The sequence below is a fragment of the Squalius cephalus genome (genome assembly GCF_949319135.1).
Source record: "Squalius cephalus genome assembly, chromosome: 20".
Taxonomy (NCBI): domain Eukaryota; kingdom Metazoa; phylum Chordata; class Actinopteri; order Cypriniformes; family Leuciscidae; genus Squalius; species Squalius cephalus.
The window spans coordinates 25,770,500-25,797,636 of NC_137141.1; the positions used below are offsets into that span (position 1 = coordinate 25,770,500).

At 36.1% G+C, this 27,137-nt stretch overlaps 2 protein-coding genes across 4 annotated transcripts; one reads left to right on the forward strand and one right to left on the reverse strand.

Moving 5' to 3' along the window:
• Positions 1-321: 321 nt before the first annotated feature.
• On the forward strand, positions 322-17,838 carry snx9a (sorting nexin 9a). 2 transcript variants are annotated; one of them, XM_079853146.1, is made up of 18 exons: positions 322-678; positions 3,492-3,578; positions 3,950-4,024; positions 4,408-4,494; positions 9,110-9,209; positions 10,413-10,557; positions 10,645-10,732; positions 10,870-10,995; positions 11,099-11,216; positions 13,144-13,274; positions 13,516-13,619; positions 14,196-14,299; positions 14,437-14,514; positions 14,626-14,702; positions 14,950-15,039; positions 15,890-16,004; positions 16,130-16,221; positions 16,324-17,838. In XM_079853146.1, exons 1-18 carry the CDS (start codon positions 667-669, stop codon positions 16,369-16,371), a joined length of 1,677 nt encoding a protein of 558 aa, XP_079709272.1. In that variant the 5' UTR covers positions 322-666; the 3' UTR covers positions 16,372-17,838. The 2 variants fall into 2 exon arrangements, with proteins under 2 accessions (XP_079709272.1, XP_079709273.1); XM_079853147.1 differs by lacking the exons at positions 322-678; positions 3,492-3,578; positions 3,950-4,024; positions 4,408-4,494 and adding an exon at positions 4,799-4,934.
• A 134-nt stretch (positions 17,839-17,972) lies between these two features.
• LOC307147994 (angiopoietin-related protein 7) lies at positions 17,973-27,137 on the reverse strand. 2 transcript variants are annotated; one of them, XM_079853148.1, is made up of 7 exons: positions 27,001-27,137; positions 24,358-24,941; positions 20,665-20,899; positions 20,358-20,495; positions 20,048-20,264; positions 19,058-19,253; positions 17,973-18,962 (listed from the first exon to the last, which is right to left on the reverse strand). In XM_079853148.1, the coding sequence occupies exons 2-7, from the start codon at positions 24,754-24,756 to the stop codon at positions 18,816-18,818; spliced, it is 1,332 nt and encodes a 443-aa protein (XP_079709274.1). In that variant the 5' UTR covers positions 24,757-24,941; positions 27,001-27,137; the 3' UTR covers positions 17,973-18,815. The 2 variants fall into 2 exon arrangements, with proteins under 2 accessions (XP_079709274.1, XP_079709275.1); XM_079853149.1 differs by having other exon boundaries at positions 24,358-24,555; positions 27,001-27,098.

Here is a 27,137-nt window from a genome sequence, read left to right on the forward strand (position 1 = left end):
ATATTTGGTGCAATTCCTTGCTTATTTTCTATTTTTTCTCACCGCCATTCCTTTTTTTTACCTGCATGTTAGTGACAGTGGCAGTTAAGTCCTGTTCCTGAAGAAGCCGTTCCTTCAGCAAACCTGCTCTGGGCTCTGACACACCTCTGCACGGTCACAAACACCGTTTCATTACTACAAAACAAGGATTTCAAATTAAACCTTTTGCATAAAAAGCTTAAATAATAATAATATTAATTAAAATGCCCGGTACTTTTTAACAAAATTTGAATAAATGCTGAAATCTTATGTTTCATTACATAATGTCTCTGTTGTTTACTTGAGCTTTTACTGGGCGGTGTGTGAGTTGGAGGAAGAGCTGCTCTGACAGCTCAATAAGTCATACATTTGGAGGCCAATGTGCCAAAGTTTTCCGGGTCTGAGTTAGGGAAAGAGGACGAAACTTCTACATTTTCAACGCCCATATCTCGTTATATGGGTCAGATAACTAGATTTTATCGAGCTATGTTTTGCTAATCGAGAGCGGCCACTGCTGCATTAGCCTACACAAAAACAAACGCGTATTTTTCGCTACATTTAGGGACAGAAAGGTTTGTTTTTACTACGTTTTGTTTATTTTATGAGCTCATATCGCATGTTAATGGTGATTAAATTATTGATACCACGATGGCAGTGAAGGTAAGTTCTGGCATTACACTGGGATGAACACTACTAATGAAATGAATGTGGCGCATTATGTAGGCTATTTGTCTCATATGGACTAACTTACAGCGAGCAATAATTCATGTTGCATCGTAGCTTGTTGTAGTTCATCGGTGTAGTTTATTATATACACTGAATTTTACACTAAAATACCACTCGAAAAATGTTCAATATAACCTAAAGAGTTTTATTTGACGAATTCTACCGAAATGGGTATATTAGTTAGCAAGAAAAACCTGTGGTCATTTCGCTGGTCTTGAGACTTGTATGAACTGTACAGTACAGCACTGTGTGTCTGTTGCTAAAACAGATGCTCTATTCGTGAATGAATTGTTCTATTGAGCCGGATCTTTTCAACGAATCGTTTTCTGGTGGGGGGAAGATGCCCCCCCTTAAAAACCATATGTTACTTTTAAATTGTAGCCTAACATATTTAGATATTTGGTTTAGCATGTGCAGGATGATGATGCATCAGCCTATGTGTTATTATTGGAAATAAATACACACATTTGCTAATTTAGTTTTTACAAAATGTAAAATTATTCAGAGGACATCAGAGGCGAAAGCTAGCCAGGTTAGCTAATTAATTTTTTTTTTAGTTTTTTTGAAAGAATTTAGGTTAAATGACTTGGATTTATGCGCTGTATCGGGAGTAGAACACATGAAACTAGAATATAAATCTCAAAAGCAACAGAGTGTGCCTTTTTGGAACTTTTTATTTGGAGCATTTAACACTGGGATGTCAGGGAACACGTGCTAAGTTAATTACGTCATGATGTACAGAAATTGCTGAAGGTGTTTTTCTTTTCTTTTCAAGTTTTCAACATAGTGTTTTCATCCTATTAGGGGAGAAAAAAAAAAGTTTTAATAGCTTTGGAACTATTTTCACAAGTACGTGATATATTTCAAAACTCTCAATACAACATTCCAAACTGATCACACAGCTAGTATTTCATTCAAAACCTGCTCTTCTGCTTTCATCAGGGTTGTATATGTTTCCACACGGTCAAAACACAAGATTATTGTGACATGTACAGGGACTATAAATGATACTGTAAGCCTTTTGAAACAAGTAAGTGCTTGTTCTAGTGCATTGAGCAATGGCATTTATTGTTTACTACTGTGCTGTATACACAGAAAACAAATTGGTGTATGATTTACTTGTCTTGTAAAACATACTCAAATAATCAATTGTTTTATTTACAACTTAGAAAAATCTTTTTTTGCAATGTAGCCTACAGACTTTGCTGGTTTTCTTTACAAAATGGTTTTACAGTATGACTTGTTGAAGTCTTGAATGATGACTTGATACAGTATGAATTGATAAATAGTTGACCTTTACAGACTGGGGTGAGTTAGAGTAATTTGTGTTTATCACATTGTATAAAAATATGACTATGACTTTATTTGATTCATCAGTCTCCATCCTTTCAATGGGGCTCATGCCCACCTCTTTAGCATTTCTTGTACACAAAGTCATTGATTGTTTCCCTTTGCTTGCAGTCTATTCTGCATCCACACACACACACACACACACACACACACACACACACACACACACACACACACACACACACACACACACACACACACACACACACACACACGCACGCACTTTGAAAATATACTTTGAAAGTATATTGCAAACAATTTGATAGCGTTTGATTTTGAAATAATTGGCAATACTGTAACAAGTTAATTTTGTTTGGTTTCAAACGTAATGTTGAAACACAAAATAATCAAACATTTTGAAAAAAGCATGATTTAATGATAACCATACAGATCTATTAGATTAAATGAATAAATTTGTTAAATTGGTTAAATATATTAAAACAAATAAAAAGTTGTATGTGCATTATGAAAAATAAAAAATAATTGTTTTAATTGTGTGCATGGATATTATTAGGTTTGAACAATCTCTTGGGGAATTCATCACTTCAAACCTAACTTGAAAAAAAAATGAAAATAAACATAATAGCAAAAATTGTCTGTCTCTCAAACCTAATGAGTTGCTTAAATAGCATTTGTGGAAATATATGCAGGTTCTGAGTCAAATGTACACAAACGGTTAGCTGACTTGAAAGCCACCCCAAAATGCTGTCTAGGTAGGCAGCTCACTATCATTATGGCACAGTTCTTTTGTGTCGCCTGTGTCCACCTTATTGCTGTGAACAGGAACATGGTGCATCCTGGCAGGAACAGAACTAAGGGAACATGTCATTCAGTGTACAATGATTTGTCAGCATTATTATTCAAGTGAACACATCCTTTTGGTATGGATAAACACTTGGCACACTAAATATGAAAGGTGAACTTGGTTAGAGGTGAAAACCAGAAAACCGGTTTTAATGTTTTGGTTTAGCCTACATGTTGGCTGTGTTGTGTGGTGACTGGTCATGTGGATGAGCCTTCATATGCAGAAATAAGGGTATTAAATCTTCCAGCATTAAGATGGATATTTTTGAAAGATAAGGTGACATTGCTGTGAACAAATGTGTTTCATCATAATATTCTCATTTGGGAACTGTGCAGATGCATTATCAAAAATGGACAAGTTTATATGATTCTTGGAGATGATGCTGTAGAGTTTTGCTGGATATTTGTCTTTATAATTTGATATAACATTACACATTTAGCCTACATAGAGGATTAAACTGAAGTTTATTAGTCTTAGGAATGTTTTTCAGTATCAAAACACAGAAGTGAAAGTTTTATTCGTGCCACGCTGAAATATTAATGCCGTTGCTGTTCTGTGTTACCCATATGTTTGCTGTGGGCTTTGTGTTCAGGCTCAGGTATTATATGACTTCACCGCGGAGACTGGCAACAATGAGCTGAGTGTTCAAGAAGGTGAAATACTCACAATCACTAACCAGGTGAGGATCAGCACTAATGTTTCAAGATTTTGAACATTTTTTCATATATATATATATGTGTGTGTGTGTTAACGTATATTTAAACATTAATATATATGTTTAAGTAACTGTAATTTAATTACACTTTTTTTCTCAGTAACTATAATGGATTACAGTTGCATTTATTTTGTAATTAAATTACATAACTCCATTACATGTAACTAGTTACTCCCCAACACATGATATATATCATATCATATTATATATATATATATATATATATATATATATATATATATATATATATATATATATATATACTGCCGTTTTTAAAGCTGGCATCAGTACACAAATCTGTATTTCATATGCATTTATATTATTATTTTTTGTAGAATGTAGGCGGTGGCTGGGTAGAGGCTCGGAATTCCAGAGGAAATGTAGGCCTTGTGCCAGAGGACTATATTGAGGTAAAAAAAAACAAAAAAAAACACTAATCATGAGCTTTTTTTCTTCTTATACAAAGCAATAGATGAAATGAGAAAAGTGCGTGACATCATTTTTAGTACTCAAGAGAGGGGAAGTGGAAAATGAAAACTTGTTTCTGCTGTCTAGACCACATCAATGAGCAGAGTGCTAGTGTGGCCTTCCTGTAGATACACACAGTCAGCGTGCCTAAAATTTAATGTAATTTGACTGGAAATTTGAGAGTTATGTACTGTATGCATAAGCAAAAGGCATGGACTGGATATGACAAAAATATACTTATTATATATTATTTCATATTTACCTTTTTTACATATCAGGCTATTTTTTTCTGAATATATTCATGAGTATATTATAATGTTTGCAGGTCAACCATGGTTCCACACAAGCATCAGCGACACAGAACATTGGTGCTCACAGCCAAGGTTACAACAACAGCTCAGCAAACACTCAGGTACCACATCAACTAAACCATTTGTATTGGCCATGTCCTTACTCATTTTTCTCTCCGTTTTGCCCTTCCGTCCACACTGAGACGGCGTTTTTATTAATGAAAACGAAGCTTTTTTGAAAACGCACTCCAAAGTTGATAAAAAAAACGCCGTTTTCACGTTTAGTGTGGACTGTGAAACCGGTGGTATTTAAAACATTTAGTCATGTGACGCATATTGTACCAATATATATTCATGTTTATACCAGTATTGTGCCTGTTATGTGCTATTCACTTTCACGCTGTCGCTAAAAATATTCTACATTGCACACTCTTCATATCACAGTCCTGCAAAGATGACAGAATTTACTCACACTTGCTGTCCTGCGGCAATACATGAAAGCAGTTTCGTTTTAGACCAAACATATGGTAACTGCGTGCGACCTGGACCGCATCAGTGAATGGTGAGATATTTTACTAAATAAAATTATCCTGTCAGAAGAATTGCGCAATAACTTCATTATTTATTTTTACGCATGCGCAGTAATGTGAATTTAGCGTTTTCAGGCGTTTTTCAAAAGTTTCTCATCCACACTGAAACGTCCGAAAACGCTAGTGTGGACGGAGAGCGTTTATAAACGAAAACGCCGTTTTCAAATGTATCCGGATTATTGTAGACGTAGCCTAAGTTGTGGTGAGCATGCACTATATGAAATATGAGGAACAGTATCTTCATGTTGTGTCACAGTTCCTCAAATGAAATGTAAAGTAGCGCTCACTAAAAATAAGTAGCCACAACCAACAAAACCTACTATTCAAATCAAAGTTTTTCTTCCTCATTTTCTCAGCCACCTTTTACTAGAAATCCACAGTCATTTAATGAGAGTTCTGGTGAGCATAACATGCACAAAGGCCCTATGTGTCGTCTGCAGTTGAAATCCATTTCCTGTGGAAGCAGGAGAATGAGAGTAAATGGGCCTCATTATAGGACCCGTCTTTCCTCGTCTCTCTTTGTCTTATTAGGTTGTCAGATGTCCTCACTTTGTGTTGTGCACAGCGCCAGTGTGCATGTAACAGTGTTTAATGCCTGACAGTCTGCAGATAGATAAAAGTGAAATCTATCTCAGCATTAATCTTAGACCAGGTTCACCATCTGTAGACAATTTTGGCAGAATTGTAGCAAGAATAAAATGCAGACGATGCCTAACAATTAACTTTTCACCAGTGAATTATACACTATAAGTTAAAATGTGGACATGTTTAACCAAATTTAAGTCCCTTATGATCTTACAACCTTTTGATTTAAAGGTTTATTCTTAAATGTTTTATTTTAGTCTTGTAGACAAATGTAAATGTATGAAGATATATATATATATATATTTACAAAATCTAAATTTAAGTGAATAATATGAAAATAGAAAATATATTGTAAATATGATGTTTTATTTATATTTAATTATGGATGAGTTGCATTGTTAAAGGGTTACTTCAGGATTTAGCATTAAGCTTTGTATTAGTAGAAAACCTGTAGTATTTTCGAATTACCATGCTTTCCACCCTCATATCCCCCTGAGAGGAGAGATTTATGTATTTTTTGTCTGGAAAAAATCCTCCGATGACGCAAAAATCGTCATTTTGCGTCATCGGAGGATTTTCTGGCCAGAGGCTAAAGACTACAGCCAGTAGAAGGCGTTGTTCCGCATGTTTACAACCCGCCCATAGGAGGTGGGATCTCACTCACAGAATGTACACAGTGTCAGCCGTCTTTCTTTGGAAGCTAAGCTAGTAGGCTCTTGTTCTGTGGAGAAAGCTGAATAGTAGGAGAAAGCTGAGTAAGTAGGGGTAAACAACAACATCCTCCTTTTCCCGGACTTGTCCGGCCGGCGAGATCGTTCAAAATGTACGGGATTCAGCTTTTGATTTCTGCGGTCGCCATTCATTGTTTACATGCACATGCACCTTTTGTTTCAATCTAACAGAATTCATTCCGATTGGTGAATCTGAATGTAGTGTTTACATGAACGCTAAACAAGTGATCGGTTGATGTGCGTTTTACCATTGCTAAGAAAATTCCCGCTCCTCCGTGAGAGATGAGATACCCGGCGCGTCTCAGTAATGACGCCACCGGCCTCGCGCCGTTCTCCCGCGGCCGTCAGCCTCGTCCTGCTCGCCACAGTAAACATAATGAATGGCGACTGTAGAACGCAAAAGCCGAATCCCGGACATTTTGGCCCATCTCTAAATCACTGGCAAACTCATCACGTAGGCTAGCCTTGTTTTCAACTACGCACTCTTACCGGTAGGCGTGGCCTCCTAAGGCAGCGAAGCAAGTGCATTCTGGGAGTTGTTGTCTTTCATCCACATAAGCCAAAAATACATTTTCTGGCTTTTCTCAGTCTAGAAAGCTCCAAATTCAAAAATTTCTTCACATTTCTTCTACTTAAATGACCTATTTTAAATACACATTCATCTTCCCAGAGGTGAAGTATCCCTTTAAGGGAATGTATTAGAAAATTGTTTAAAAAAATGTGTTGCCACATAAATCCCATTCCCATGTGCTCCGAAAAATATGTAACTTTATATATATATAGATCGAGGGAGTATGTGTGTGTGTGTGTGGTTCTTCAGTAACTGATCAGCAAACAAAATTTAAGGGTGAACAGTTTGTGATTAAATTCAATTTACTATGAATATACAAGGGGCTCTGGCGGTAGATTTTACACATTGGATGTCCATATACTGAATTTATCTCCATGGGATGAAGTTTGTCAAGTGTATCTTGAGTACAAGCACCCTTGCATGAAAATTGAGCAAATGGTACAAGTGGAGAAAAGACATATCTAACGACTTAACGTTTCCATCAGCCTTCGATGACTTTAGAGCGATCCACAACACCAAAGTACTAATAGCAATAAACACATCAGTAATGTTGTGCTCAGGGAAAATGGTATAGATGCTCTTAATTGGCGAGGCCAGGAAGCACGAAAAATGGTTTTTCTTAGCTGGATGTTAGTCTTTAGCAGGATCAAGGTCAGGTCTATTGATGGAATTGGCCATTAAATCTTAGACTAATGGACTGTGACAAACTCAAGAGCCTTTAGCCTTTTAGTTCTTAAAGCGCATCCAGGCCTTTTTTTAGTGGATAGATTTGAGAGAACTATATTTTTATACCTTATATTCAGTTCAATTGTGACCATCAGTCATTTGTCCAAGAAGTTTTCATTTGTGTGATTCATGGTTTGTAAAATCTCTAAAATGGCAGTTAGATTCTCATTAATGTTGTTTTACACTGGTAATTCAAATTTTTTTTATATAAATATTTGTTCTATAGCATGTGCTTATACTGAGTGCCTACATATTCAAATCATGTATAGTTCTGCAAAGAACCTTTGTGTTTCTGAGTGTAAAGAATATTTGAATACGACTTTTCTACTATTTGTGCAATGGAAAGGTTCCTTGAATGTTAAAAGCTTTTCATGAAACCATCAATACCAATAAAGGACCTTTATGTTTAAGATTGGTTTTAGGTGACAGGGCCAGCCTGTTTTCTATGTTATAGGTCAGACATGGTGTTACGGAGCGAATGGTGATTCACAAGCAAATATTATGTGTGAATTTGAATATGAGCCAGCTGCATTTTTGATGCGCTTCAAATGTTACATGGCCAACCCAGGAAGAGTGAATCGCTGTAATCTAAATCTAGTTGTGAGGTTGATGGAGCCTAAAAATGGTTCCTAGTAAAAATGTGTGTATTCGTAAATTAAGCAGACACCTTATATTCAAATGGGTCAACTGAGGAATAATTCAAGCACAGGTATTGGAAGGGGATTGTGGGAAGGAGCTGAGAGAATCCACTTTAAGCTTTAGGCAACTTCACTATACTACCTACAAAATGCCAAATCAAATGTCTTGAGGGTCAGCATGGATTTAGATTTGTTTAAAATAATGATTTAAAGGGGTGGTATAATGCCCTTTTCACAAGATGTAAAATAAATCTCTGATGTCCCCAGAGTGTGTATGTGAAGTTTTAGCTCAAAATACCCCACAGATATTTTTATATAGCATGTTAAAGTTAGCAATTTTTAAGGGTGAGCAAAAACGAACCGTTTTTGTGTCTGTCCCTTTTAAATGCAAATGAGCTGCTGCTCCCGACACAGAGGGCGGAGCTACAACAGCTTGCACTCACACAGACATGCACTGAAAATTTCAAAAACGTTTAGCCTTTTATGTTCAAACCGGAGTCAGAAAGAAGGAGAGACTCAAGAAGAAGTGACAAGATGTAGACAACGTTTCTGAATGGTTAGTTGATTAATTTATGTAGCTTATGTGTAGTTATCTTCTAGCAATTGATTAGCATATTCTGTCTTGATAATCTATAAATCGTGTTCCGGGACGGGGTTTATGTAAATTTTAGGTTTAGTGATGTCACTAACCCGGGAGGAAGCTCGTGTAGTCCCTACCAGCCGTTTGTTGTAGTCCTTAAAAAGCAATTTCTTTAAAAGCAAATATCTCCCTTTGCTTTGAACTTTGAGCGTCGTAACTTTACAGATTTATGTTCAAACAGCAACATTACACACTAACTAAAGTTAGAAAAGTGAAATCATAATCAACCACCCCTTTAATGTTGTCTTTTATTTAGGGGGTTAATGGAAATGAGGCTTTGACTGCCACGACATGGTCTAACAACAACCCTGCCGACAACTGGAACTACACTGAACAGGAACCAGCAGGCAATAATGGTAAAAGGAAAACATTTACAGTACATTATCTTTATCTTTATGATTATCTGTCTATAACTATCTACAATATTGTTCTAAAGTTTGGGGTCAGTAATTAAGAAATTAATACTTTTTTTCAGTAAGGAAGCATTACATTGATCAGAACTGACTGTAACACCATTTATTTTGACCATAATTTTATATAATTACAAAAACAAAAATGATACTATAGGCTCCAGCCGTACCTTGACCCTGCAGAGTGTAATCGGTATGGTGAATGGATGAATAAATTCAATGCTTTTGAACAATCTATTCATTAAAGAATCCTGAAGTAATGGCCTCTGAAAATTCAACTTTGCCATCACAAGAATAAATTACATTATAGAACATATTAAAATGGAAAAATGTTATTTTAAATTGTACTGTAATTATATTGCAGTTTTAATGCATTTACTGTATTTGAGATCAAATAAATGCTGAATTGTTGAGATTTAAGAGACTTTTATCAAAAACATAAAAAAATCTTACCGACCCCAAACCTTTGAACGGAACTGTATAACGTATCTCAAGTTTAACTTCCTCCTGTGTGAAAGCGTTTCTTATTTGGGCACGTACATTCTGTAACAGGTACAGCACATGAATGATTTCGCTGCTTTACTGTCTACAGCTCTATGTCATGTGGTCTGAAAAACCATCTGCTTTGTTATGAGGACTTTGAACTTTCTCTAATATATCAAGATCTTTTAAAATGCCATAGATAAGGCCATAAATAAGCTCTGAATGCACTTGAGGTAGCCAAGTATTATATGTGGAAGTCACTGGGTAACTGCATTGGTATTTTATAATAATCACTACAGTTTGCTTCGTTGATGCCTGTTATAGTTGTTCTAAAATAAGCTGAGTGTGATATATTCACATTTGCGCAAGGAAGCACATCCTTTTCTGGCCCCTCCATATGCGTTCAGTATGAAAACCGTTGTGAAAAATAATTTCACTTTAGCATACTTTTTTTTATGCAGTCTTTTTATTCACCACAACTGTAACAATAACGGCACAGAGGAACGAAATTGTTGGAATCATTTTCAGAACGATCTTTTCCAGCTGATGAATGATGAAAACACAGACAGCCAATCAGAATCCATCCTGCTTTTAAGAGCTCGAACAAGCGTTTTTCGGTCTGTTATTCTATTATTGTATATGATGATGATTTGTTGTGTCACGTAGGTTCTGTCTATTCCTTTGATGAGGAATGGGACGATGATTCCGATGATGGAAAGTCAACAGGCGGTTATGGAGGATCCCAGACGGAAGAGGGCGGAACGATGCAGCGAGGCGGGGGTCACTCTACAATGAAAATAGCACTCAACAAGTAACGTTTTAGTTTCGATAACTGACAATAATAAGATTTCATTAATAAAATGAACTATAATAATGCTCTTCTAATCTTTTCCCATAGGTTTCCAGGGTTCTCCAAGACTCCAAATCCAGAGCTGTATCTGCTTACCAAGCACATAGCTAAAGGAAATGACACATTGCCCATTTATGTAAGTTATTTGACTTTGTCATGTGATTTGATTCCATGCCTGAAGAGTGATTAGTCTGAATAACAGAATAATCAAACAACTCTGGGTTTGGATACATTAACACGTTTATATTTATTTGATTAATGTTTGTTTTGCAGGCGGGTGAGGTGGGTCCAGTATGGCTGTATCCACAAACTCCGTTAGATTGTGTAGTGGCTGATCCCAAAAAGGGTTCAAAAATGTATGGCCTGAAGAGTTACATTGAATACCAGGTCACACCTAATGTAAGTTTCTTTGAAACTCCTCTCAGGACTGCTTGATTAATATTGACTTTCTGTAATTGTTTTGCTAACGTGTCTAGGAATATTTTTTTCTTTTATTTTTCAGACTACTAACAGACCTGTCAATCACAGATACAAACACTTCGACTGGTTATATGAAAGGCTTGTGGAGAAGTTTGCTTGTGCTCTACCCATCCCATGTTTGCCTGACAAACAAGTTACAGGTGACATCTCTCTGGTCACTTTAGACCAGCTTCTTGCACCATCTTCCATTTTGTTCACTTTCTGTAGGCCCATTCACACCAAGGACGATAACTACAGTCATGGTCAAAATTGATGGCACCCCTGATAAATATGATAAAAAATGGCTGTAAAAAATAAATCTGCATTGTTTATCCTTTTGATCTTTCCTTCAAAAAATTCGCAAAATTCGAACCTTTCATTGAAGTGAAAGAATTGAAATCGGGGGGTAAATCACATTATGAAATAAATGTTTTTCTCCAAAACACGCTGGCCATAATTGTTGGCACCCCTAGAATTTTTTATGAGAAAAATATCTCTGAAGTATATTCCCATTAATATTTACATTTTTAAGCACACCAGGGTGACTAGGAACATGAAATTGTCCAGCTATGACTTCTGTTTCACAGGAGTTTAAATATGAAGAAACACAAAGGCCAAATTCCCTTAATCATTCATCACAATGAGTAAAACCAAAGAATATAGTTCTGATGTCCAGCAAAAGATTGTTGAGCTTCACAAAATAGAAAGTGGCTGTAAGAAAATAGCTAAAGAATTGAAAATCCCCATTTTGACCATCAGGGCAATAATTAAGAAGTTATAATCAACTAAAGATGTTACGAATCTGCCTGGAAGAGGACGTGTGTCTATATTGTCTTAATGGACGGTGAGGAGGAGGTGGCCAAAGACTCTCCAAGGATCACAGATGGAGAATTGCAGAGATTAGTTGAGTCTTGGGGGTCAAAAAGCCACACAAAAAAAAGATCAAACAACCCCTACATCCCCACATGTTGTTTGGGAGGGTTTCAAGAAAAATCCTCCTCGCTCCTCCAAAAATAGACTCCAGCATATTCAGTTAGACACGACTGGATCTTCAAAAGGGACCGGATTCTGTGGTCAGATGAAACAAAAAAAAGGGCTTTTTGGCAGCAAACCCAGCAGATGTGTTTGGTGCAATCAGGGATGAAGAGTACCCCATGCCTACGGTTAAATATACTGCTGGATCTTATATGTTGTGGGCCTATTTATTTGCTGGAGGTCCTGGACATCTTGTTCAGATACATGGTATTATGGATTCTAGCAAATACCAAGAGATAAAAAATCAAAACCTGACGGCCTTCTGCTAGAAATCTTATAATGGGCCGTGGTTGGATCTTCCATCAGGACAACGGTCCAAAACAAACATCAAAATCAACACAAAAATGGGTAACTGAGCACAAAATGAAGCTTCTGCCATGACCGTCCCAGTCCCCTAAACTGAACCCTATAGAAAATGAGTGGGGTGAACTGAAGAGAAGAAGCACCAACATGAACTTGTGAATCTGAAGGATCTGGAGAGATTCTGTATGGAGGAATGGTCTCTGATCTCTTGTCAGGTGTTCTCCAAACTCATCAGGCATTATAGGAGAAAACTCAGAGCTGTTATCTTGGCAAAAGGAGGTTGCAGAAAGTATTTAATAACAGGGTGCCAACAATTATGGCCAGCGTGTTTTGGAGAAAAACATTTATTTTATAATGTGATTTCCCTCCCACTTTCAGTTCTTTTACTTCAATGAAAGGTTAGATTTTTGTGAATTTTTTTAATGAAAGATCAAAAGGATAAACAATGCAGATTTATTTTTTACAGCCATTTTTTATCATATTTATCAGGGGTGCCATCAATTTTGACCATGACTGTATAATGATAAAGATATAGTTCTAAAACTATACCACAACTGTAACGGTAACGATAAAAACATTGACAGGCAATCTCAACCCATCCTTCTTTAGTAAGCTCAAGCATTTAAAGCGGCAGATTGGTGTGGATGCTAATATAGTTATCTATATAGTTATCGTTCTTGTGTGCACGCCTGCACAGGCCTTGTTTTTGGCTGGTAGACTCTCTAGCATCTGTCTTCCATTCCTCTTTAGGCCGATTTGAAGAGGAATTTATCAAAGTTCGCATGGAACGCCTGCAGGGCTGGATGTCCCGCATGTGCCGGCATCCGGTGATCTCAAACAGTGAAGTTTTCCAGCTCTTCCTTAACTACAGAGACGAGAAGGTGCATTTGCTTAAATATTTGTAAAGTAATAGACGTACAGTTTTATATACTGATATAAATGCATAGTCAAATAATGCATACAAACAGTTAAGGAGCTCTTCTGTTGAGTACTGCCATGTGTTTGCTGATATTGAGATCACATACTTTAGAAGTGTTTTACACTGTTATATATTAACTTTGGCTAGTGAACAGGTAAGTTGCGCAGTGTTGTAAGACATGTTTTATTTGTTGTTTCTATTAGGAGTGGAAACTAGGGAAGCGGAAAGCAGAGAAAGATGAAACGGTGGGAGTGAAAATCTTCTCCACCATAGATCCAGAACTCCCAGAGATAGATCCTACTCAAGTGTGAGGCAATATTTTTTTTCCTAAAATTAATACAATTCATTTTTAATTTGTAATGTTAAATTATATAAAAATCATCAAATATTAACCCCTTTAATTATATCACAAAATCTATTCAATTAATATTTTATTCAAAATGTTGAATTATATAAAAATACCAACTGTTATTTCTATAAGTATAATATTAATTATGATTTATAATTATTGTAAATGAATAAGAATTATAATATTAAAGAATATAATTATTATATGAAATCTATACTGCCATTCAGATTTTGGGTTCATAAAGATTTTTCATAATTTTTTCTCATTAAGAAATGTTTTTTGAGCAGCAAATCAGCATATTAGAATGATTTCTGAAGGATCATGTGACACTGAAAATTCATCTTTGCCATCTATTAATTACATTTCAAAATATATTAAAATAGAATATATATATATATATATTTATTTTTTTGGTATAAAATAAAGAGACATTAAATCTTACCATCCTCATATATATTATACACTTTTAATAATTTCTTATAATTGAATATATTTATTTAATAAACAAAGGTCTTGTCTTGATGTGATTTGTAGGGAGCAGAAGTTTGAAACGTACAGCCAGTTTAGTAGATCTATGGACAACAGTGTTAAGGAACTACTGGCTGTTGGGAATCTTCACTGGAAGAGATGTACAGGCCGTGAGTTCACGTATTTCCTCATTGCCACAGTAAATCTATATTTACTATACTGTCAAAAAAGATATGTTCATTATTTCATTACTGTTACTATTGTGTGATTTGTCCTAAGTGAAGAAATTCTGTTTTTAAACCAACAGCATTGCAAAAGGAGTATCGGCAGATTGGAAAAGCATTTCAGAACCTGTCATCAGTTTTCAACACCAGTGGATACCAGAGTAAGAAACTACAGCTTTGTTTATTAAAATGCTTTCATATCATGTTCACAGTTCAAATATTAATACTTAATGATTGCCTAATCATGGGTGTTTTTTGTACCTTATTTTCAGGGGAATCAACTCTGACAGAGGCATTAACTGCAACAGGGAAAACATATGAAGAAATAGCAGAAATGGTTGCAGCACAGGTATCAGAAGTACATTTCCTCAATATAAATACTTTAAAAACTCTTCAGTCCTTGAACCTCTGCCAGTGCCGGTCACTCATCATTAGCATGTTCCCTTACATCCTCTGCTGCTGTTTCCATAGTTTGATAGAATTGTAACCATCAAGGTTACCCAATGATAACGACATCCGTGATTTCTGTTTTTAGTTTTATCCATGAGTTTAAGCCATTGTTTACGGATTCAATAATGATAAGATTTGTTTATCAGCCAAAAAAAGATCTACACTTCCTGTTGGAAACAAACAACGAATACAAGGGTCTACTGGGCTGCTTCCCTGACACAATAGGAGTTCACAAGGTAAACCTTTCACCTTTTGCTTAAATACATTTAGTCCCAGCTAACAGGGAACGTTCTCAGAACTTTGGCTGACACAAGGTTCTCTCTAAGTTATGAACAAACATTATTCCGGTAACATTAATAGAGTGTTCATTCAAAGTTATCTGGTCTGGTCAAAATGTTAGCACAAAAACGTTATTTATACATCATTCATGGAATTTCTTGATTCAAAACGTTCAGAGAACATCATAAGTAACGTTCCCATAATGTTTGCAAAATGATCAAATTGAATGTTCCCCTTTGAACGTCTGGGGACATTCGGAAATACCATTTTCATAAATTAATTGAAATATCAAAACATTCTTCGAATTTAGTTATGTTATTTGTGTTAGGTGGGGTGTTTTTCATTTACATGATTGAAATTTTGTATGTTGTAATTTAATTTAAACGTATACTAAAAATGACTAAAATGCCTTTTTTCTTTTCTGAATTTATAAATCTGTGTTCAATAATGTCATAAAATGTTAAGATAATGTACATTTGGGTTTAAAAAGCGTTTTTCTTTTACACCTAGAAAAATAAACTAAGTTTAAGGATTACCAAGAGAGTATACTTTTTAAAAGACAAATTTGTTATTTCAAAATATATATTTTCAGTATTAATTATTTTATCGTTAATGAATTATATTTCAATAATTAATTTATTATCATATGTTTTTCAGTGCATCTTTTCTTTCAAATTGTTATGTTGAGAATATAATTTGTAAAGGAAAATAGTAGAAATAGTTCACAATTGAAGTATTTTTAATATGACTTATCTCATAATGTTATTATTTATTTAAATGAGTATTTAAACCATTTTCCCCCCTCAGGCTGCCATTGATAAAGTGAAAGAGGCTGATCATTTGGTGGCAATGAATAAAATTAGCCAACAAGATAAACACACAATGGAAAAGAATCTCAGCACCATGTCTTATGCATTGCAAGGTACGTTAGTAAAGTGTTGTCTATCTAAGACCCTTTGCCACACTGGTCCTTTATATGTGAACCTGTGTCCGTAATTGTAGTGTTAGTCACACATGTAATCTTAGACTTGCCATCTGTGTCTTTAGCGGAGATGAATCACTTCCATAGCAACCGTATCTATGACTACAACAGACTCATGCAATTCTACCTGGAGGAACAGGTGAAATTCTATGAAACGGTGAGTGGAGGCGGGATTCTAGTTTGTATGAACACCATAAACACGATGAATGTAATGCAGTATAGTATATATGTAACGTTCTGCTTTGTTCTCATTGGATAGATTGCTGAAAAGCTGAAGAAAGCGCTCGGTCAGTATACCACCATGTGAGGACACACTATAAACAGCAATACTCATCAAACTGTGGAACATCAAGAAAAGATGCTGCTTCTGCTTTTTTTATGCTAGTTCACAATTTTTTTTTTTACGGAGCCCCTAAATGGACATGGTGAATGAAAAAAATATGCGATAGGAGGAAAGATTATGTAATTGCTTTTGCGTTCCCTTGAGAAACTTTGCGTTAGAGTTTCTCAGGGGAATGTAAATCTTTTGCAAGCAAATGCAATGTTTCTTGCATATTTTTTCCATCACCATATCCCTTTATGGGCTCAGAATTAATTTTGTATTACTGCTTTGTAACATAGAAAAAAATAGGTTATAAGGGAACAAACAATGCACATCATATGATGTTATTCATTAACCAAATATTTTGTTCACAAGAACAAGAGAAATTCAAATCTTAAATGTCATGTAAGCTAATGTAACACTCCCTAACATTAAGATTGTTCATTTTCTCTGAGTAAAAAGGTCTCTCAGGGATGCATACGCTCAGACTGGGCCTTCTAAACCAAAATGGGGTTTATTAATGTCTTAATTAAATTGTCTGGTAATATATTGTTTTCTTGTAGTATGTAAAATTAAATATGTCAGAGATTTAAAAGTGGTATGTATTGGATAATAGCAATAAGGACATTGTCTTTTACCTGTGGTAAAATGTTCTATGCAAAACAAAACTAAAATGTCATATATCACACTCAAGTGTTTTTAACTAGCCCATTAGTGTGTAATAAATCTTTCTTTATACCTTTCCAAGTCTGCGAGGAGAGTTGTGATGGTCGGCATTGCTCTGCATTTTTGGCCTAGTATCCAAATTGATTTTGCAGTTCAAGCAAGAGCACAAAAATATCATTTTGGAGAGATAGTAGATCCAGTATTTATGCTAGCTCAGTGTCAGTTTTTTCCTCTTCTAAAGAGGAAACAAATCTTTGACCTCAAAAAAGGAAAAAGAGGAAATGAGCATGATGACCTCAGCGTGTGTTTGAATTTCAAGGGAAAGTGACCTCACGCAAGGAAACACTGGCTGCATCTAAAATTGCATACTTCCCGACTATATAGTGGGTGAAACGAGTATGTGAAAATATTCACTGCATTCATTATAGAGTAGTCAAAGAGTACCCGGGTGACCTACTACTTCCAGCTAGATGCTGAAGTATGCATACAATGGACACTTTACTATCCCATGAGGCCACGGAGAGGAGCTGTGAATGGCAGTGAAGTGACGTAACTGACACTGGTAGGTCACATGATAATGACAACATGGTGAATGTAGTACATCCAGATTACATTCATACTATATAGAACATCATTTTTCTCATTACGTATTAAAAATAAGTACCTACTCAAGAGTATATGATTTCGGACACAGCCACTCTTTCTCTCCCAAATCTGTTTCCTTCCTTTAAACAAGGGACGGCATACATTGTGACATTATTTTTCTTTTCATTTTTGACCATAAGGTGTCTGTTAATTTCGTCTCTCTTCTGAGACTTGAAAATGCCCCTCAAACCCTCTTTTATTCCAGTACCATGTTTCATTTGCTGATCTGTTCCACCCTTCCTGTTAGTGTGTGATAGGCAGAAAGAGTCTTTATGGATGGTGCAGATATGTTTATCTCATGGCAAAGAAGTCTGAAGAACACAGAAAGTCAGCTGTATATAATAAAGCAATACATTTGTCAAAAACTAAGACATTTTTATACATTCTCAAAGAAGTTACAAAATGTAAACAATGTTGTGAAATATACATTTAGGCATTGAAAGGATGTACATTTTGGGATTATTTGAACACCCGTTACCTCTACATTACACAGAATTATTGAGGCTTAAACCGCAAACATATTTACATGTGCCATGTGTGATAGGATATCTATTAATAGAGCTTTCTCAAATGTTCTCATAAACCTCTAGGGCTGGTTGCACTTACCCTTACGATTATTAAACATCATATTTTTAATCTTTTTTTATAATAAAGATTGTTTTTTAATTTCTTTTATTATGATGATTGAATTTATTTCATTTTTACATTGCAACAATTAGATGAATGAATTAAAAAGGTTTTCTTAATTCAAGGGGTTTGTTTCAACTGGGACTTAGTATCTTAAAAAGATTTCCTCTGAATATTTCTATCCAACAAAGTAAATGTACAGTAACACCAATTAAAATACGAAAAGTATACCAATCTTATATTAATCTCTGAATTATTTCTAATTAATGATTTTCCAAATAATTTTTTTGTGCAAGTTAAAAAAATATTGATAATCTAATACATATTGTTTTATAAGATTATCAGACATGATTATACAGAATGAGAAATTTGGATATTTTATCTTGGATATCCAGTTGGGACTTTCCATTTAACCACAGTTTACATACAGAGAACCAATAATGTCCCAATGATGTCACAACAGTGTTGTTTTACGCAGGCCTAAAGCGGTGTTATGGAGAGAGGCGGGGCTTGTATATCCGTGGGCGGATCATCATGCTCACCTTCTTCAAGGAGTAGTAATCTGAGTCCTTCCATGAGTACCACACAATCCCATCAGGCCCCAGAAGATTCTTCCCTTTGGCAGAGTAACGCCCCCCCTGGTGGTCAAGATAAACACAGGACACAGTTAAGCTGGTTGGGCTCATTTTTTATATCTTGGAATGATTTAATTTTTCCTTCATTTGTATACAACCTTATAATACACTCCATTGAGGTTGGCAAAGAAGCACTGATGGTACCACCAGCCTCCGTGAGATATCTCGGCACAGATGTCACCTGTGTCTGGAGTGCTGAAGCTTTGCTTGTCATGGTACCAACCGAACGAGTCCTCGACTGTACCACTGAATCCTGATACATGGAGACGGTAGTGGTTGTCCTCGTTCTCAATCCTGCCAAAGCAAGAAAGCTATTTTTGCTTGAGTTGTTTACAAAAATGCATCTCATTGTCAGAGCATCTGTAAGGACCTTATTTTCTTGTAAGAACACTTAAGAAATAAGTGCAAGGCCTGCACAAATTATCATAATTTAGGATTAATATGGAAGCTTGTTTCCGCCACAGAATTGAAAATAAAAACAGTAATTGCGGATTATATCTCATAATTAAAAAGAAAAAGAAAAAAAAGGTCAGAATTGCAAGATATAAACTCTGAATTGCAAGAAATAAAGTCCGACCTGCAAGATATAAACTCGCAATTGGGAGAATTGTGAATAATACTCTCTCTCTCTCTCTGTCTCTCTCTATATATATATTTATATTGTGAGATATAAACTTGGAATTGCAAGGGAAAAAAGTCAAAATAGGGGAGATATAAACTTACAACAGCGAGAAAAAAAGTAAAACATTTTAGATAAGTCGCATTTACCACAGTTCTGAGAAAAAACTCTGAATTTCTGGTTATAAAGTCTGAATTGTGAGATATAAATCGCAATTCTAAAAAAAAAAGTCTGAATTGTGAGATATAAACTTCCTTGGCGGAAACAAGCTATTATTTATATATATAGCTATTATTATTAGCCTAATTGTAATTTTTTAAGCTTCCATATTATTATTATTATTAATTGTAATTTGTTTCTCATTTAAATCTATTAATAATATTTAATATATTTAAAATATTTGATCAACTGAAATCCAAAAGTAAGTGTTCTTAGTTGAAATATTCAGACCATCTTTCCAAATGTTTACCGGAAGTTCTGGTACAGTGCGTGTTTGTGCTTGCCATTCCAGTCCTCGAGTTCAATGCGAAGGGAATACTCTCCCTGGCTGGAGATGTCATGGATATGGTCGTTTCCCAGCCAGAATTCTGCATGTAGATCTCCGAAGCCATCCCTGTATTCTGTCCATTTGCGGTTAAAATTGACCTTTCCATCCTGCCGACGTTGAAACATGGTCCATCCACCTCCTGGTCCAAAGAATGATTCTTTAATCTCAAATAACAGCCTCTAATGCTCATAATTTAACCTGTCAATGAGAACTTTATTAGAAAAATGCAAACCTTGAGTCTCCATATCACAATAAACGTCGACTGGAGTCGATCCCAATGAGGGGACAACAGTAAAAATCCCAGATCGGTGGACTCCATTGTAGTACAGTGATGCACAGTCAATTGGACAGTTTCTTACATGCTGAACCTCTGAGGAAACAAATACTAAATCAAATCAAGCTATTGTTACAAATGTCCAAATATTTCAGTACTGAGGTCTGAGATGCCAGTGACTTTAAATATAGCATAGTTTTTAACTTTCTATGACTTTCTCAATATGTTACTTCCCTGTAAGCTCTTCAGTACCTATATTGCTGACCTGGGTGAAGGGTATCTTGGGGGCTGAGAAGCGGGGTTGTGCGGATGATATTGATCATACAGCCAGGATTGCGCCTCACGCGCTCTACTATCATAGTGAGGTTGCGAATCTGTGTTTGCATGTCATAGATGAGTGATCCGTGGATGTGCAGCAGAGCATTGGTCTCTTCATAGATCTGCTGCAGCGTGTGAAAGCGGTGCTCTAAAGACGAGTTTATTCCATACTTCTCCTCGCTCTGCCAGCACAGAGAAATAACATTCAGCAATTCAAAGCACAAAGTTCAAATGGGAAAACAAATGGAAAACTAACACAGATACAGTGTAAGATTAATCTGGTAATATTGTTAATTTTGCGATTTGAAAATTTTGCGCAAATGATCAAAAATGCTAGCCTGGTAATACCAAACTCTGCTACTTCGCTTTGCTTCATAGACAGAGTCTGGCATGGCATAATTGAAAAGCGTTTTCTTTCTCGCTGGGGGCGCTTGTCTGAAGTTTAAAATCATTAGTTACCCGTAAGCCAATCACATAACGTTTGGTTATGGCGTGTGTTATGCGCATGCTCAGCCACATCTAACTTCCACTGTAAACACATGTATGATGCGAAAACAAAACCATCGAGCGAAATACCGGAGTGAACATGGCTGTGAACGACTTTTGCAGATTATGTGAAGTAAATCTACGCATCCACGGTACAATCAGCGTCTACGTCACGGCTCTCAGCCCGCCCTCTGTTCGTTGATTGGCCGGCTGTTTTGAGGCCGGAGGAAAATGGGGAAACCGGTCGCTATCTCAGACTGAGTACAGAAGCGAACTGAAATTGAGCGGAAGTACGAAGTCTGACGTAGTCAGGCTACAAAAATGCTGCCACTAACTGACAATATTTTTAAAAAATGCTGGCGGGGAAAGAGTTAATTTAGTGCCTTTTTTGAAAAAAGCAAATCTCTGAATCATGATTTGATTGACTTGTTAGCTCAGTAAAAAGTAAATGGGAAAACACCTTTTGGGAGTCAATGACCTGAGAAAGATCTAAATGTTCTTTGATGGCCTAATTGAAATTGTAAAAAGTGAAATGTATTCATTTTGCTTGGAAAAGTAAGAGCACAAACATTCCGTTTAAACAATACTTGAGTAAAAGACCCAAATTATCCACAATACTTGAAAATAGCTTCTTTATTTAAAATATATTTTAACATTGTCAACCTGGGAATGATGAAAGAAAATAGGCCATTTCCTCTTCAGTATAAAGGCCAAACAAACTTCTGTTTTTGCAATGCAATGTATAGCTGTTTTAATTCAATTGATATCAACGAGAAACTACATTGTTTGGTGTTGCTCACAATAATAAGAAACATAAATTCATATACAATTAACTGCTCGCACATATTTCTGTTGTACAAGAATGAAAAGCATTGTTGGCAATGTGCTCACTACTGATCATGTGTCTATTGGACAGGTTCCAGCACTAATCCAGTAATTGATCAGGGTTAAGGAGGCATTAGTACAGAAACCTTGCACTACCAAAACATTTGTCTCTGCACAATACGGAGGTGTAGTACAGCTGTTAATATGTAACGTGTGATATACTTTTCTTAGCAAATAAACAATGAAAAAGAGTTAATCTCAATTCGTAATAATCCCAGGTTGCTATGGACACACAGGTTTGTTTATGCATTAAACTCATGGCCTTGAGAAAAGGATGTCGTTCCCTCAACATGGGATCTCGAGGCCACGACTTCAGGATGTCGTTATCCTGACAAAATTATCTCGTGGCCACATGGTAATGTGTCGTGGTCTTGACAAAGCTAAGTGAACCGAACATGTCCCTTCCCTTCTTTTAACTCGAGTGCAGCAAGGGTGAATTCCAATTTGCTTTTAGACATACACTCGAGAACGTCCCTAAGCACTTCCCCCCTCGCCCAGGGGAATCTCTGCCACTAGGTTGAAGTGAGTTCCACTTTGTCAACAGGGTGAGGGCAGTTTATGTGGATAGGCCCTAGTCTCTCGATTTTGACCGAGGGAGCGAGTCTACTCTGATATACACTTCAAGCAGCTCGATTATTTTGAGAATTAATCGCATAGTGTATAATATATAAAAAAAAAAATATTTTTTTTATTATACCTTTATTTAACCAGGGAAGAGCAGCACACAGTAAACGTAATAAAAATAAACAAAATTAAATTAAGTACATAAAACAATAGTCACAACAATCTTATGTTGAGATTTAATCGCATACTTGTAACCACCTAATGTTTATACTATTGATTTTTTTTTTCTCCAACAGCTATTTTTGCACCAATGCTATTTTTCTATATATCCTAATTGTTAACAAACATAAATTCATTACTTCAATTAGCTCATGTTTCTGCCTTAAATTAATACATTGTTAAATTAATACATTATTAGATAGCTGTGTGATTTGTATATGTACATTTCTGAAATACATACAGTCATCTCTGATAACAGATCACTCTAAATTGTAATGTAGACATTTTCTGTAAAGCTGCTTTGAAACAATATGTATTGTGAAAAGCACTACACAAATAAATGTGAATTGAATTTAATAAACCTATAGGATTTTTATATATTTTCTCCAACAACTTATATGCATATTGAATGGTGCATAAAACAAAATCATTAGTAAAAAAGGGTTTAAATAATAAATCAGCTCTGTAGTGAATTCCAAGTGATAAAGGGCTTAGAGTGTTCCATTTAAACCTTATGCACCAATTCCGCCAGTAGTGGGCATTCACATTCGAGTCCATGAGACGGAGGGAAGTTAGCGAGTGAAGGGCATACAAATTTAAAGTGGATCGCAGCCAATGTTTAACCTTTTATGCCCTTCCCTATCTAACGTCCCTCCGTCTCGTTAACTCAGATGAACGTCATCGCTTATGTTGCATGAGTGCCTACTACTTGTGGAGCACTTGCAATGTTTTTAAATGAAACGCACTATGCCCTTAATAACTTGGAATCTGCTTTGGACTTCCCTCATCCACTTGACGAAGTTGAACACACTTCAAAATGGTGGTGAGGATTCCCCCAAGGGGAAGTGCTTAGGGAAGTTTGTGAGTGTACATCTAAAAGTGGAGTTAAACACAGCCCTAGAATTCTGTATCACAAATAATAAAGCTGGAAAAGATGCGAGATGCGAGAACAACATTCAAACACATCCATCTAGCGCATGTTTACATAGAAAAACAATGGAAAACCAGTGCAGTGTAATGCAAAAATGTGTTCTGAGTGCACAGCCCCTTAAGGTCTAGAGATGCGTTTTTTAAAAGTTGAATTTCTTTTAGCATTAGCTCCTCCGTTTTAGAACGGCGTGTCATGTGCGAGGCTCTGCAAGAGACGTGAGACGCAAGCGCATCAGTCAAACACGTCCGTCTAGCATAAAAACATAGAAAAACAATGGGAAAGTGCGCAGCGAAATGGAAAAATGCGTTCTGAGTAAACAGCCCTATAGGCTATATATATGCTATAAAATCATTATAAAACACGTAATAAACAGCAATATGTCCCAATATTGCTTTGGGTGTCATGACATCCAAGAACCGAGAACTGTTTCATATGTCAGAAATGACCCATTTCAACTTTTAAAATATAGGATGACATAAGAAATATATGATGAAATGAGGAAGGTGCTTGACTCAAAGAAACACACTTTACTTGCTAAAAGCCTGTAGCTCTTACCTGCAACTCCAGCACTTTGATGCGATGCCTGTGATTCCTCAGCTCTTCTTGAAGCTCTGAGATGGTCTCTTTCAGGTCCTGCATCTGCTGCTTGCGTTCTTCATTCTCACGCAGCCAGTAGGAGACCTCATCTGTACAGCGGAACATGTCGGGACACCGCTGTTCCTCCAGCTGGGGTAATGTGGCTATTAAACGACACTGTCCATTTGGCATCACTTCATTGCTGTATTCACCACACTGCATTAGGCCACTGCTAACTTGATGTGTGTTAGTCTGAGAAGTGTCTGTTTTAGGAAAGTCTGTGAATTTAGACTCTTCAACAGCGTCTTTGGATTTGACAACAAGAAATTGGGCCCATGCTGCCCAGAGAAACAAAGAATACAGCAGAGACAACCTCATTCTGAAAAAGACTGAAGTTCTCCAGAAAAGTAAGGACTAGGGAGTGAAATCCTCATCAGACCCTGAAACCTGTTTGGGTTCTCAGACTGGTAAAGCTTATTTCCTCATGGTTTAATGATGCCACTAGACCTCTCTGGAGAAGATGGGAAGTAATTGAGATCCTAAACAGATTGCCACCCAGCATTCTGCGTAAAGAAATAATAGAATCAATGGGTAAATGGTGACACTCATTAAAAATATATAAAAATGCAATTCATAAATGTCTTGAACAGACAATATCATTTCTTTGAATATGCTGGGAGGGGATGTTCGGTTCACTTGATAGCCAGTGAATGGATTTAAAAGACTTTAGGATGAGATGCAGGCCTACACACACACACACACACACACACACACACACACACACACACACACACACATATATATATATATATAATAGGCCTGTAAAAATATTAAATAAAAAAAAATGTTCAGTAAATGGGTTTGAAAGACTGGTGGATGGGATACATAAATGTACACGCCATATTATTTGAACATTTATTGATAAACTTCATTCGATTGGTGCTATGCTATTATGGCACCATAACGTGCAATATAATAGGCAATATGTAAATATAATCATTTCTTAATTCCGCACGCTTTTTCTTAATTAAATAGGGGTGTAACGATCATGTTTGGTACACCACCCACGGTACGTATCGCGCTACTCTCATGGCGTACCGAACGCGCCCCGCTCCCTGCTGTCCGCCAAGCCCTGGCCCGCTAAGGTTGACCTAACTTTACCGTATGTTATAAAACTAATTTGTCCTCCTTGACATTTGATTAAATAGTAGCCTAATAAGGGGTGTAACAGTAGGCTACACGTTTTTGTCCCGCGAATTTTCATGCGTCTTATGTGTACAAGACGAATATCGTTACAGTAACCTTACCATCATTAACCACCACCATTAATCACAATTAGCACCGCGTTTTGTTACTTTCGATAAGAAATAAAGTGTCATTTTTCAAATTATGTCAATTTTATCTCGAAATTCAAACAACGAATGCTGTTTTGACGCTCTTTAGTGTGGCGTGACAGATATAGGCGCCTCAGTTTAAGCAACAGCACGCGCGGACCGCGAGTGAATGCAATCATCTCTTCCTAATAACCATGAATGAACAACTGAAGGTATGTTGAATGATACAGTACAACTTACTTGAACGTATTAAATCTCGTGTAATCGCTCAATCAGGGTTTCAACGGCGGAAAGACATCCATAAAACAGCTTACAATATCCCCCGTAGCATAGCCTACATCAGGCAAGTCATTCAGTGTCCACAGCTTTCAGCTACAGAAATGAACTCTTTGCTAAATATATGCACGATATTAGCTATAGTCATTATATTTTACTTAACCTGTTAGTGATGTCTTGTGGATGTGTTTATCCTTAAGAAACTTAACTAAATTCATTTAAAATCAGAAACACAATTTGTTAAGTAAAGTAAACCACTGTTTAATAAAAAAAAAAAAAAAAGAAGAAGCAATTTTGTGTTTAGTTTTGTCGAAAATTGGGTTAAGTTAGGTTGTAAAACCTGTGTGGTACAATTAATAATAATAATAGTAATAATACGTGTTATATGAAAATATGGAAAAGTCTGTTTATTAATGAAGAATAGTTTTCTATAAACATTGATGATTCCTGAACATTTATAAATTATGTGAAGTCTGTAACAGTATTTTTGTAGAAGTACAAATAAGCTAGATGTAATATCTTGACTTGAGTAAAGTGGGTATGTGCGTGCTAGTGTACAGTCCATTCACTTAATAATGAAATGTCAGTGATTCTACATTCATATCTGAATGGTACCGGGCCTAGTGTGGACAGTTGTGTAGCCCACCAGTCTTTAAGAACTGGTTTAACTAATATTAACATAATTGATGTTCTGTTGTTTCAAAATTCTTATTTAAATCATGTGATGCAGATTTTGAAAGATTATCTAATGCCTATCTCCATATTTATTGACTCATATTGTCGACCGAGTCTTAATTCATCAAGCATTTTGCCTTCAAAGTGCATTGAAAGATCATTAGATGTACAACATGTCCTTCAACATTACTGCATGATCATGTCACTGAGAACAGATGCAACTCTACAGATGCACACATCGTTCATGAGCATAATGCATCCTGAAATTCCAAAGGCTAAAATAAAATGGCAGCAATTGAAAAATAATCAAGTGAACAAATGAGATAAGCAAAGTTACCTTTCGCCAGACAGGCAAATCTCCTTGTAATTAGGAATGTGGCAAGAAAGTATATGTCCCTTTCTCTCACTCACTGTTGGTAGGAAATGCTGTGCTGTGAACAGTGTTAGAATGGGCTGACAGACATCTTATCCTCT

Coding starts and splice junctions, on each gene's coding strand:
- snx9a (XM_079853146.1), top strand. Junction 3,579..3,949: donor TACTCACAATCACTAACCAG/GTGAGGATCAGC, acceptor TATTTTTTGTAG/AATGTAGGCGGTGGCTGGGT. Junction 14,703..14,949: donor CAGAAATGGTTGCAGCACAG/GTATCAGAAGTA, acceptor TTTGTTTATCAG/CCAAAAAAAGATCTACACTT.
- LOC307147994 (XM_079853148.1), bottom strand. CDS start 24,756: ATGAGGTTGTCTCTGCTGTATTCTTTGTTTCTCTGGGCAGCATGGGCC. Junction 20,900..24,357: donor TCAAAGTGCTGGAGTTGCAG/GTAAGAGCTACA, acceptor CTGTGCTGGCAG/AGCGAGGAGAAGTATGGAAT. Junction 18,963..19,057: donor TCAATGGAGTGTATTATAAG/GTTGTATACAAA, acceptor CTTGACCACCAG/GGGGGGCGTTACTCTGCCAA.